Raw genomic sequence first — 13,580 nt, forward strand, 5'->3', positions numbered from 1 at the left:
AAACATTTATTAGCATACCACCATATATATTTATGTGTATCTCTCTGAAATACAAACCTAGTGCTTTCATCAGATTCTCAGTTAAGAACTGCAAGCCTAAAGATACGCAAAGAAGATGCCGCTTACCTGAACAAACTGATAAAGTTTTGTCTATTAAATAAATAAAAAATAAAAAATGGGCCCCATCTATTTGAATGGTCCTACTTAAGTATCTGTATTATTTCCCAAAACCTTTTAATATGTTTTAATGACATCTCTTCCAAGCATGGCCTTCTGAAATTATCTACCTTTCAGAAACAAGTGTTGGCAAGGATGTAGAGAAAAAGGAACCCATGTGCATGGTTGGTGGGAATGCAAACTGGTTCAGCCACTGTGAAAAACAATACAGAGGTTTCTCAAAAAATTAAAAACAGGACTACCATATGATCCAATAATTCCACTTCTGAGTGTTTACCCAAAGAATACAAAAACACCAATTCAAAAAAGATAAATGCACCCCTATGTTCACTATAGCATTATTTACAACAGCCAAATTATTTTATGGAAGCAGCCCCAGTGTCCATAGATAGATGAATAAATATATAGTATGTGTGTGTGTGTATTCTATGCATACATACACACACACAATGGAGTATTACTCAGCCATAAAAAAAGAATGAAATTTTCCCATTTACACTATGGATATATATAGAGAGTGTAATGTTAAGTGAAAACAGAGAAAGACAAATACCATATGATTTCACTCACATGTGGAATTTAAGAAAGAAAGAAAAACAAAGAAAAAGGAGGCAAACCAAAAAACAGACTTTTAACTCTAAAGAACAAACGATGGCTACGGGGCGGGGCGGGGGAGGAATATGGGTGAAATTAAGTGATGGGAATTAAGGAGTGCACTTGTGATGAGCACTGAGTGATATATGGAATTGCTGAATCACTGTATTGTACCTTGGAAACTAATATAACACTGCATGTTAACTAAACTAGAATTAAAATAAAAATATAAATTTAAAAAAATAAGTGTTTAATAAATGTTTGTGAGATGCCAAAACACCCAGAAATTTTCTTTCAGAACAAATATTAATACTGATATCCCCAGGCTTCAGTTAATGGAATAAGATATTTAACTTTACATATCACAAAGCTGCATTAGAATCTCAGTATTATTTTACTTCATGTAGTTCATTTCTTCCTCTTAAATGACTTCCACATACATAAAACGTCTTTAAAATATTTTCATGGTGTCTGTTTATGTTATTCAAAATTAACTTACCATGCTGATTGACTACTACCAAGTTTCTGTAGATCATTGTATATATTTTCCTTGTAGGGAGGAAAAAAAAGAGACATACGTTTTAAAATAAAAATATATTAAACTGGACTTAACCAGACTTATAAATACATATTAATATGAACTATATTGTGCACAAACTAAATTTTAAGTTACTGCATTCAGGGGTACTTGAGTGGCTCAGTCAGTTAAGTGTCCGAATCTTGATTTTGGCTCAGGTCATGATCTCACTGTTTGTGGATTCAAGCCCCACATTGGGCTCTGTGCTAACAGCATGGAGCCTGCTTGAGGTTCTCTCTCTCTCCCTCTCTCTCTCCCCTCCTCTGCTCATGCTCACTCATGCTCTCTCTCAAAATAAATAAACTTTAAATAAATTACTGCAAACTGTACCACTGGTAAGCTTCTAGGCCCTAAAAAGCACCATGATAATTAGCTGTATGATTACCTACTGTTACTCTTATTTAATCACAAAGGTCCCTCTAGCTGAAAGACTTCATATCTCCATTTCCTGAAATATGCCTTGTTTGGACCTCACTAAAAGACCCCAGAGAATGGGTGTGAATGCAGAAAGCAGTTTAATATATTTGTTTTCAAACAGAGAAGAAAAATTTCTAGCTCTGTACTTAAAGCTTAGAAGTAAACTGCCTAAAAATGTAGAGGGTTGTGCAAAACCTACATCCTACATAGGAACTTGATTATAATTTTGACTTCTATCAATTCATGGACCAACCACCTAATGAATTTTCTTTCTTAATCTTAAAATTTATTTAAAGTTTCCTTCATTCATTTAGTAAATACAGACTGAAAACAAGGAATAAAATGGAAACAAATCTCTGCCCTCATAGAACTTATACCCCAACAGGAAGACAATTCAGTTATTCCAGCCTTCACTGATGTTATGGTACAGTTTTTTTTTAAACTAATGATTTTAGAGAATGTTATTGGTTACGTATCATTTCTAATTCCTATCATTAAGGGGAAGTGCCAATCCCAGTTATTTCTTTTCACTCTTGGAACTAATGACACAGTTCTGTAAACTCATAAAAACCAGTATTCCTGTTCATACCCTTTTTCCAAGTTAGTAATCTCCCCAGTGTTTAATCTCTCAACATATTAAAATTCAAGTCAAAGATACTTTTTAAACTATGCTTTCAATGTGAGAAACTATACAACTGTACCTCAAAACACTATCAGAAGATTCAACACTCAAACAGTGCAAAATCACCAACATAGTTATAAAATAAAGCTTATATCCCAAGGCCAAATGTAAAATAACAACATAAATGAATATTAGACAGGGACACCAGGGTGGCTCAGCTGGTTAAGCATCCGACTTCAGCTCAGGTCATAATCTCACAGTTCTTGAGTTCAAGCCCCATATTGGGCTCTTTGCTCTCAGTGCAGAGCCTGCTTTGGATCCTCTGTTTCCCTCTCTCTGCCTCTCCCCCACTCTCTCCCTCTCAAAAAATAAATAAATAAACATTAAAAAAATAAACATTAGACAAATGTGACTTAATGGAAGGATGTTTATATAATGTTGAATTAAGAAGCATGACAAAATTAAATATAGTATGTTCACAACTGGGTTAAAACACATCTGCACATAACAGAAAAACAGGTAAAAATACCATTCAATGACAAACTATAGTCTTTTTTTTTCCTATTTTTAGTTTTGTCTTTTCCTATTGTCCAATAATGCATACTATGCTTACATAATGAAACTGTTTTAAAGTTATAAATACTCCATTTAATTACCATCTTTTTAGCTATAATATTATTGAACATTAAACACTAGTAAAACCTAGTTAATTGTTTCAGGTGAAAAGTATTCATCCCATTAAGAAAAACATACAAGCTAAGGCTCTACACAGACTGTGCTAAACCACATGGGAAAAGGAATTCCAAATGTAAGGAAAGGATGACTGAAGAAACAGTCTTCACTGGGAATGCAAGCTGGTGCAGCCACTCTGGAAAACAGTATGGAGGTTCCTCAAAAAATTAAAAACAGAACTACCCTACGACCCAGCAGTTGCACTACTAGGTGTTTATCCAAGGGATACAGGTGTGCTGTTTCAAAGGGACACATGCACCCCAAAGTTTATAGCAGCACTATCAACAATAGCCAAAGTATGGAAAGAGCCCAAATGTCCATCGATGGATGAATGGATAAAGAAGATGTGGTATATATATATATATATATATATATATATATATATATACATACATACAATGGAGTATTACTCGGCAATCAAAAAGAATGAAATCTTGCCATTTGCAACTATGTGGATGGAACTAGAGGGTATTATGCTAAGTGAAATTAGAGAAAGACAAATATTGTATGACTTCACTCATATGAGGACTTTGAGGCAAAACAGATGAACATAAGGGAAGGGAAACAAAAATAATATAAAAACAGGGAGGGGGACAAAACATAAGAGACTCATAAATATGGAGAACAGAGGGTTGCTGGAGGGGGTGTGGGAGGGGGGATGGGATAACTGAGTAAGGGGCACTAAGGAATCTACTCCTGAAATCATTGTTGCACTATATGCTAACTTGAATGTAAATTTTAAAAAAATAAAATTAAAAAAAAAAAAAAAGAAAGAAAAAAAACAGTCTTCAGTTCCCAGTAATTCTAGAAAGGTTATCTGTGTTAAACTTGGCTGATGAAGTGCTACAATATATGACAAAATTATCTCCAAAGTAACGAATGCTTAAATTTAAGCCTTTACCACAGGGTAAAGATGGTCTTTGAAAGTAACTGCAGTATTTTTTAATTTACAGTAACCATGACTAACATTTAAGTGTGTTCTATGTGTCAAACACTGCTTTTTACACATTGTCTTCATAAACTCCACATTAAGTATTTATATTATCCCTACTTTACAAATAGGGTAATCTAAGGTTTTGAGCAAGTAAATCAATTTACCAAGTCACACAGCTAGTAAATAGCTGAGCTAGGTCTCAAAGCCAGGTTTGTAAGATTCCAGAATGTAGGTTCTCAAGCAATATGCTATCTTACCAAGAAATTAAATTTCCACATCTTTTATATATACAGCAACAATTTTTCTCTGACAAAAGGGAGTGAAGGTGGAGGCGAAGTAAAACATTTGTCCAGTTGGCTTTTTACAATTGACTAAACTGAAGAATTACCTGTGTTCTTTCACAGAGAAGCTTGGCACTCCAAACAAATCCCCTAGGAGATCATTGGAACAATACACAATATGCTGTTGCTTCTCATCATATAATCGTTTAGTCATAATATACTGGCCAAGGTAAAATATAACCTGAAATAGAAATATGATTTCTGAGCATTAAAGAAAAGTAAATGTTAGTTTCAAAAACATTCAATACCTCATTCATCTAAAGATGGTTAAACAACCAGCAACCATACCCACAACCATCTAGAAGAACCTCTCTAGAGAGAGAGGGAGACAGAATCTGAGGCAGGCTCCAGGCTCTGAGCTGTCAGCACAGAGCCTGATGCGGGGCTCAAACCCATGAACCATGAGATCATGACCTGAGCCAGAGTTGGACTTAACCAACTGAGCCACCCAAGCGCCCCTCCCCTTATTTCTATCTACTACTAAATGCATACCTTTTGTTTCCTTAACTAATTACATGATGATAATGAGGTCAAACCCACGTTAACAGCCCTAAAAATATCCTTAACCTCGACACTTCCCTACTGTCTGTAGACTTAACTGGCTAAGCAGGCCTCACTGAAAGGAATATTCCCTGGTAACTATGGACTGAAGAGACTGTTGATAGACCATGGGCAAGGAAGAAGAGAACCTACACTCCTACCAAACATCCCATTAGGAAGTTTATAAAAAGTGTGGCTGAAAAGGAAAATGATCTGGAGTCTCTTCTTGACCCACTATCCCAATGTAGATAAGGTACTTCAGTGTTTTAAGCAACCTGGGACCCATAAATTAAGTGAGAGATGGGGAAAAGGCACATTTCACTCACAGTGAAATTTTGCCTAAGATGACCCAACCTCTCACTGAAAATCATGCTTCTGTGCACAAATTTAAAGCTAGAGAACAATACATTGAAATGTATCCATTAAATAGAACATATATGTTCATGAATCAGCTCACCTCTATCCCAGAAAGATCAGTATACTGTACTCATGTATCTCTAGTGCAGAAGTTCTTAACCTGGGATCCATGGATGCCCAAGAAGTCCTTGGATAGAATTCAGGGGGTCCATTAATTTGGATGGAAAAAGAATTTCTGTATTTTCACTAACTTTTCACTGAAATTTAGCTTTCCTTCAATTATGAATATAGGCAACAAACCACAAAGTATTAGTAATACCTGTGATTTTTGCCACCAATAAAAACCACAAGTGTTTTCATATCATATTATGCTTGGTGTAAACATCTCAAAATATTAACTATACTCCTCAAAATATTAACTATACTCCTTGAAATTACATTTATTAGGTCTACTACTAAATCTTATTTAATGTGTTAATAAAAAAGCACACACACAAAAAAAGCACATGTATCAAGCTTGTTTACTATTTGAATAACTATGTTACATAATTTGTTTCTTTTGTAATCCTATACATTTCGGTTCATGCATTTGGAAACAGGATTCTGAGAAGACTTCCAGTTTGCCAAGTGGGTCCACAGCACAAAAATGCTAAGAACCCCTACAGAGTCTCCCTTTGTCTCAGAGGTGCTAGCTGAGAAGTGATATTCAAGTATAATTAGAATTTTCAGCTTCAAAGTATAGTCCAAATGACAATGCTTAATATTGCTGCTTCCTGAAAAATCCCTCTATATGGCCAATTTCTTCCCATGGCTACATGTGACTAATAAGACATTAGTTATCTTGTTCACGCTTAATTTAGCTTACCTCTTTCATAGTATAAGTGTCTTTTTGTGCACCAACAGACTTTAACAACTTCAAGAGCAATGGCTTTGGTCTAACCTATGAAAAACAAAAACTTGCTATTATACTTCCAAAATTATTTCAGAACTGTTAAGTCCCACAGTAAGCATGTCCATGAAGAATTTCAATAAATGTAGCAGACATTACTTTTAACAACAATCTCACAAGGTTAGAACTCAAAAAATAAGTCAAATGTTTTCACTAAATGCAATAAACTATAGAAAGTGAATACCGCAGACTGTCAAGGCAGTGTGGAAAAAATACTGAGATTTAATTACTATGCAAATTGTCACAGAATCCTCAAGTATCATCAGTTGCAATCAGAAATAGTGTCCACACCAAGGCAGTGAAAATTATTCTTTTTCCTCCAGCTATTTCTATTATCTGCTTACTACCTTACAAACTTAAGCATAAATGGAATACTCCAATGAGATTACCATAAACTACATTGCAAAATCCAAGAGAGAAGAGTAAGTCTTTAGGGTAGGTCCTTTTCCCAATCTCTTCTTTCCACATATTAGGCTCCTGAAGGCTGGACGACTTAAATAACTAACCCAAATGACAAGGATAATTAAGAGCAGATCTGAGACTGCAACTCACAACCCTCATCTACAAAGCAGCATTTTCTTCCTACTATATCATGCTGCCTCTTAATTGGTCTACATTTCAAATACCTACTTGACAAACATCTATTGAGCTTGTACCACGCACCAGACAGTGCTAGGTATTGGGGGGTAGGGGAAATAAATAAAATATGAGCTGTATTCAAGGAGCCAGCCAACTAAATCAGGGGTCAATTTTTTTCTATAAAGAGCCAGAATGTAAATATTTGAAGCTTTCCCTGCCACGTGGTCTGACTCAGAAATACAGAATATATGTAAACCAATAGCCATGGCTGCATTTCAGTAAAACTTTCTTCACAAAAACAGGCAGGAGACCAAATTCAGTCCACAGATTATAGCTTGCCTGACCCTGATTTAGAAGTTTTGCAAGTGGTACTGAGAAAATAACTGGCAAGGAGACAGAGATATAATATACTCTTTCTCCCTAAGTGTTGCTATATCAAAATCTTCAAAACTCAACTATCTTTATAACTTGCTCCCTCCACAAAGACTAGTGTCTCTGCACCTCTCTTCAATATATTCCCATCCTTTGTCTAACCTGGAAATCTAACAGCATCCCAGTATGCAATCTAACTCTCAAAAGTAAATTTAAGAAAGCTGCCTACTTCCAGCTAATCAATTAAATAACCAAAAAACTTAAAATACACTTAAGTGTAGTACTGAATCATTAGCTGTTCTGATCACACACTTTTTTGTGTGTGTGTGTGCTTACATATACACTTTACTTCCAGGGTACTTAAAGAATGACCTCTCTGAAAAGATAAAAAATTATTTTTTTCCTCCTCAAATTTAATATATGCTATGTTAACTTCAAACTACATAAAACATCTCAAAGTAAAAATCTGCAATGGAGAGCCATTAGTTTTTTATTAAGACCTGAAAGACATGCCATAAGAAAACTGTAAGAAGCATTCTTAATCTTACATTTAATAACAAAGAGATAAATAAATGCCAAATGAAAAAAGATCTAGATGTGAAAATTAAAATATTACAAGAAAATACAGGGCTATATCTGCATAATCTTGGGATGGGAGAATTCTTCCAAAGCATGATATGAAATTCAAAAACCAACAAGTTTGACTTCATAAAAACATTCTCAAAAACAACATAAAGTTAAACATTTGTAAATGATAAAAGTCAAATATATTTGAAACACAGAGAACTACAAATTATTACAAAAAACACAATAAAACAAAAAAAAAGTGAACAGATGAGACCAAGTAAATTCCAGAAGAAAGAAACGATTTAACGAATGACAAGACGCCCAATCTCAACAGACATTAAGGAAATACAAATGTAAACGATGACACAGTACCTTTTACCACAAAAGTAGCAAAATAATAAAAACTGATAATAATCAGTGTTGGCAGAGGTGAAAACTGTCACAATCTTGTGGTAATCAAGATGTGAATAGCAATCAAATACATGTATAGTTTAGGACCCAGGAGTTCTACTTCTACAAAATCCTACAGGAGGAGACATGTACAAAGCAGCGCTATTTTTTTTATAAAAATTTTTTATTAATGTTTATTTATGATAGACAGAGCATGGGTGGGAGAGGGAGACACAGCATCTGAAACAGGCTCCAGGCTCTGAGTTGTCAGCACAGAGCCAGTCACAGGGCTCGAACTCATGAACCACGAGATCATGACCTGAGCTGAAGATGGACGAACTGAGCCACTCAGGCACCCCAAAGCAGCACTGTTCGTAATACTCAAAAATAAAACTCAGTTTTCTAAAAAACTATAAAAAAAAAAAAAAAAAAAAAAAAAAAAAAAAAAACCCTATCAGTAGAGGCATAAATTTTTTAAATACTACTACCCTAATGCTCTGGAACGCTATGGAGGCATTAAACAGAATTCTGTAGATTTACTGACATGGATGGAATTTGCACCACACCTCTAGTTTAATCCTGTTTTAATAGAACAGAACAATAACACATCATATATGGGTATATACATAGGAAAAATCTAAAAGGAGACATGGTTGAAAGAGAAGACTAGAGGGGTGCCTGAGTGGCTCAGTCAGTTAAGCGTCTGACTCTTGATTTCGGCACAGGTCATGATCTCACGGTTCATGGGACAGAGCCTCACATCAGGCTCTGTGCTGACAGCTCGAAGCCTGCTTGGGATCCTCTCTCAAAATGAATAAACTTAAAAAAAAAAAAAAAAAGAGAGAGAGATGATCAAAATTTTCAGTTTTCTGTAATGCCTAAAATCTAAGCATGAATTAGTTTTGTGACTTTTAGAAACCATTTAGGAAGTTCAGTAAGTCAAAATAGAAAAAAAAAATCGGTCACATAATAAACATAACTTCAGCATCCATGCTTAAGAATATAATGGAACTCAATTTTAAATCCAGTGTGGGAAAGTACGAAGAAAATGATACAGGTTCTTACAGTCGGCTTTTACAGTTATGCCTGAGTGGCAGAATTCAGGCTATGTTCGTACAATTTCATTTAAAGAGCCATGCCATAAATGTGGTCTATGGAATTTAGTTGATCACCTCATAAATTATTCTTAAAAGTTACACTTGAGACAAAAATACCAACCAGGGTCTCTTGTTCCGAAGCTGGCATCTGTGAGGTGCTTACAGCACCATCGGTAGACACAGACATGTTGGTATTGCACATTTGCCTATGAGTAGGAAAAAAACACACATGATAAAAACTTGAAATAATGAAACAAAGGTGAAAAAAAAAACCACCAAAGTCATATGGGAAGAAGATAAACACTGCCCTTAAATACTGTAGTAAAACTAAAGCCAGTAACAAGCGGGTCCTTACCTGGATCAATGTAGAATAAGTGCTCTACGTCGGTGACCACAGGTATCTACCTCTAATCGCCAGTGAATACAGCTGGGAAAAAGCATAGTTTAAATAGCCCCAGCTGGAGACAAGTCAGGGCTTAGCTCCTTCTGCTGCGTACTAGGAACGTGTCCGAACTTGACCAGCCCCAAGGGAAAAGCTGAGTCAACTTAGACACAGAACCAGCCCAAACTCGCCCAGACAAGGCGCCGGCTTCACGCAGGCTACGGAACAGGCACCTGTCATCATTGGGACCCCAAGCCGAGAGGCCGCCGTCGGCCCCGCAACGCACCCCCCGCCCACGTGACCTTTACCCTGACCACCCGTGGAGCCCCCCGCCTCCCGCCCGCCGGCTGGCGCGCCCGAAACCCCGCCCTCCCCCCCCCCCCCGGGCGGCCACAGCCTCACCTCCTTCCAACAAAAACCTCCACAAACCCACGTGCCCCGCGCCCCCCACCACCAAATGCACAAAGCCCGCAGGCGGGGAAGAGGCTACAAACGACAGCGAGCTGGGAAACCCAAGTCACAGAACAAACTCAGAACTGCCCATGCGCTTCCCGGCCGGTACCTGCTCTCACCAAGCGGAGTTGTCCGCGCCTGGAGTAGGAAGAACGGGGACCCTCGAGGCTCCCCAGTTCCCTTCACTGGGCGGGCAGAAGCCCGACGCCGTGGGCCTCGGCGACCATTCCACTCACGGGGCCCAGGCCACTGGGGCGCTCGAACGCACTGGGTCCGGAGAAGAGAGAGGCTCCTGGCGGCGAAGCCGGCAGGACCTCGGTCAGAGGGGTTAGGGCTGCCCCTCAGACTCGGGCTCTTATTCCATTTTCTTTCCAGCCACACAGGGCCGCACAGGCCCCAGGAGGACCCGAGCCGGCCGAGGCGCGCCCGATGCGCGCCCCCTGCTGCCCCAGAGGAGCGCGCCGGAAGCCGCGACTCATCAGGGCGCTTGCGCGCGCGCCCAGGCCCCACCACGTCCGCCAATTGGGGGAGGGGGCTGGGCCGGCCGCCTCCGTGAAGGGGGCGGTCCGGGAGCGCGGCGCGCGCAGCCCCGGCCACTGGCCGCCACCCGGCGGTAGGAGAGGCCGTGCCGGCGTGCGCGTTCGGCGGGTGTCGACCGCCAGTTCTCCCGGGGTGGGGCTCGGCTCAGCCCGCCGCGCTTCGTTTGGCGCGCGACCCTTGGGACTTCTTTAACCGTTGTGCTATTTCTGTATTTCATGTGTTTACAACTTTCGGCCGCGATGGAAACTGAAGGCACCAGGCGTATCTGAGTGCAGATACCAAAAAAGAAACCAAAATTAACAGCTGTGCGATAGATGAAGCCCACACCGCCAGCCACTGGAGTTATATACAAACGAGTTATTTCAAGACTTGTGTTTTTTTTTTTTAAGTACAATTAAAAATAGTACAATATAAAAAATAGCACAATATAGACTCGTACGTGATGCATACAAATGTTCTGGCTGGAGAAATAGAAGACTTGTGGCTACAGTGATGGGGGTATCAGGGAGATAAGGAACGGCGGTTACTTTTCACTTTATGCTTTTAGAATGTTGTGGTTTGTTTATATAATATATACATTCTCATTAAAAAATATATAAGACTCGGTACTGAAAGATTCACCTTGCCCCTTTTGGCATATAGGCGTGGCAATTTCAAAAATAAATAAGGACGTAAGAATTGAGTTTGTTCAACCCAAAAGGCACAGTCATTGCAAAGAACGAGCTTCTTTGGCCAGGAAGCAATTAGTTCCTTTTTTTAAAGGACTTTTTTTTTTTTTTTTTTAAGTTGTAACTTTACCTTCTCCCACTCCCTAGCCTACAAGAAAGGAATCTCTTATACTGGTCTCTCAACTGATTTAATTGCCAACATTATTATCTTCAGGGATTTGGTTTGGCTTTTTAAGAAAAACCTCATCTTGGGGTGCCTGGGTGGCTCAGTCGTTGAGCATCCAACTTTGGCTCAGGTCATGATCTCATGGTTCATGGGTTTGAGCCCCATGACCGGCTCTGTGCTGACATCTCAGAGCCTGGAACCTGCTTCAGATTCCGTGTCTCCCTCTCTCTGACCCTCCCCTGCTGTCTCTCTCTCTCTCTCTCTCTCTCTCTCTCAAAATAAATAAACATTAAAAAAAATTAAGAAATTGGAGTTTCCTGAGGCACCTGGGTGGCACTTGATTTCGGCTCAGGTAATTCGGCTCTCGATTTCAGCTCAGGTAATGATCTTGTGGTTCATGAGATCGAGCCCCAAGACAGGCTCTGCACTGACAGCAAGGAGCTGGCTTGGGATTCCTCTCTCTCTCTCTCTCTCTCTCTCTCTCTCTCTCTCAGGATTCCCTCTCTCTTTCTGCCCATTCCCTGTGGACACACACGTGTGCATGCTCTCACTCTCACTCCCTCTGTCTCAAAATAAATAAACAGGAAAGAAAGAGAGAGAAAGGAAGGAAGAAAGAAAGAAAAGAAAAGAAAGAAATTGGAGTTTCATTAAATGCCAAACAAGAATTTGGGCTATGGACAGAGTAAGCAAATTAGGAGAGATCAGAAGGAGGTAAATAGGTGAATTGCTTTAAACTGTGGCTTTAGCACCACCACCTTGAGCCAATTCAAGCTCTGAATAGTCTGGCTAGCCGCCTCTAGATCAACTGTCCCCTTTCTCACTGGCTCTGTGTTTTGAAAAAATTCTCTTGGCAGAATTAGTAGAGCAGAGGAGCAAAGGGCAGAACTGACCAGATTAGTCTTTCTCTAATGAAATCAGAGAAGACCAGGAAGGAAGGAAAAAGTGATAGGATTTTAGGTGCTGGGGAGAGAGATGGATGAGGCAAGGATTCTATCTTTCAAGGAAACGGTATTAAAAACTTACCATGTGGAACAAGCACTACCCAAGGCCCCAGGTGGTCAACAACATAGTCATACTCCCTGCTGTCATAGAATCTAACAGTCTGACTCTACATTTCCACCCAAAGAGAATGACAATATCACTGACACAAAGTCTAGAGGAAATGAAAAGTTGGCTGTTGTTGAGTTTTGGTTGATGCACCAGAGAACAAAGAGTTCGGTGGTAGAAAATGTGGAACTGAAGCTCGGGCTAGAGACAGAGCTTTTGAGATGACGATTGGCTCAACATGTAAGAACTGATGAGCTCCTCAAAGGAGAGAAGAGACAGACTGGGATAAGGCAGCCGGGGTAGAAACAGCAAAAAATGAGCAAAATGACGAGAAGTCTACCTAAAGCAGGCTATCTAATGGTGTTCCCCAAACTGGAAGAGTCAAATAATGATACTGAATACTGCAGGAGTCAAAGAAGATGAGGAACAAGAAAACACATTGGATCTTCTCACTCTAACATCGTTGGCATCGTTTGTGACTTTACGATTAAGAAAGAAATGCAAACAGCTGCTGCTGTTTTCCTGCATTCCACCATCATCGTTTGTCACTCTGCCCTTGTACTCATACCAGACTTTTCTGGAAGCAAACATCTGCTTAATTTTTAGTAGCATTGTTCTCGAGACCCTTCTTTGTTCCAAGAGATGGAGACACCTTGAGCGTCATGTTCTTTGGGACCTAAAGTCTGCAAACACATTTACAATAGACTTTTGTCCTGGTCCCAGGGCCACCTCAGACTTGCACTTATTAACGATAACTGATTAATCTTTAAAGAATGGGGGAAAATAAACAAGATTTATCTCAGAAACAGTGTTTAGAATGCTGAAAGTTTCACAATATTTATTTGACTGTAAAATTGTAGAAGTAGTTCAAATTCCACTTACCCTTCCAAACGTCTGGAGATGGATAGTGTTATTTAAAAAGCAAAATCCCACGCAGTCAGTTAAGCGTCCGACTTCAGCCAGGTCACGATCTCGCGGTCCGTGAGTTCGAGCCCCGCGTCAGGCTCTGGGCTGATGGCTCGGAGCCTGGAGCCTGCTTCCGATTCTGTGTCTCCCTCTCTCTCTGCCCCTCCCCCATT

At 39.4% G+C, this 13,580-nt stretch overlaps 1 protein-coding gene across 9 annotated transcripts in view; it reads right to left on the bottom strand.

Annotated features, from left to right (window-relative positions):
* Window positions 1–10,546, bottom strand: part of MDM2 (MDM2 proto-oncogene) — a 30,880-nt gene extending 20,334 nt beyond the window's left edge. For 4 of the 9 annotated variants that reach the window (XR_009265538.1, XM_058742062.1, XM_058742063.1 and 1 more), the window contains exons 1-6: window positions 10,190–10,329; window positions 9,601–9,672; window positions 9,367–9,451; window positions 6,157–6,231; window positions 4,442–4,575; window positions 1,271–1,320 (exon numbers count right to left, since the gene is read on the bottom strand). Coding sequence is in view for 8 of the 9 variants with exons in the window: in XM_058742062.1 (XP_058598045.1) it covers window positions 1,271–1,320; window positions 4,442–4,575; window positions 6,157–6,231; window positions 9,367–9,447 (340 nt within the window). In the remaining variant the exon portion in view is untranslated. Of the gene's footprint in view, window positions 1–1,270; window positions 1,321–4,441; window positions 4,576–5,391; window positions 5,479–6,156; window positions 6,238–9,366; window positions 9,452–9,600; window positions 9,673–10,189 lie in introns of those variants that run through there. The other 5 variants (XM_058742059.1, XM_058742065.1, XM_058742061.1 and 2 more) reach the window with 5 other exon arrangements.
* Between the last annotated feature and the right edge of the window lie 3,034 nt (window positions 10,547–13,580).

The sequence above is a fragment of the Neofelis nebulosa genome, chromosome 8 (assembly GCF_028018385.1).
Source record: "Neofelis nebulosa isolate mNeoNeb1 chromosome 8, mNeoNeb1.pri, whole genome shotgun sequence".
NCBI classification, from domain to species: Eukaryota; Metazoa; Chordata; class Mammalia; order Carnivora; family Felidae; genus Neofelis; species Neofelis nebulosa.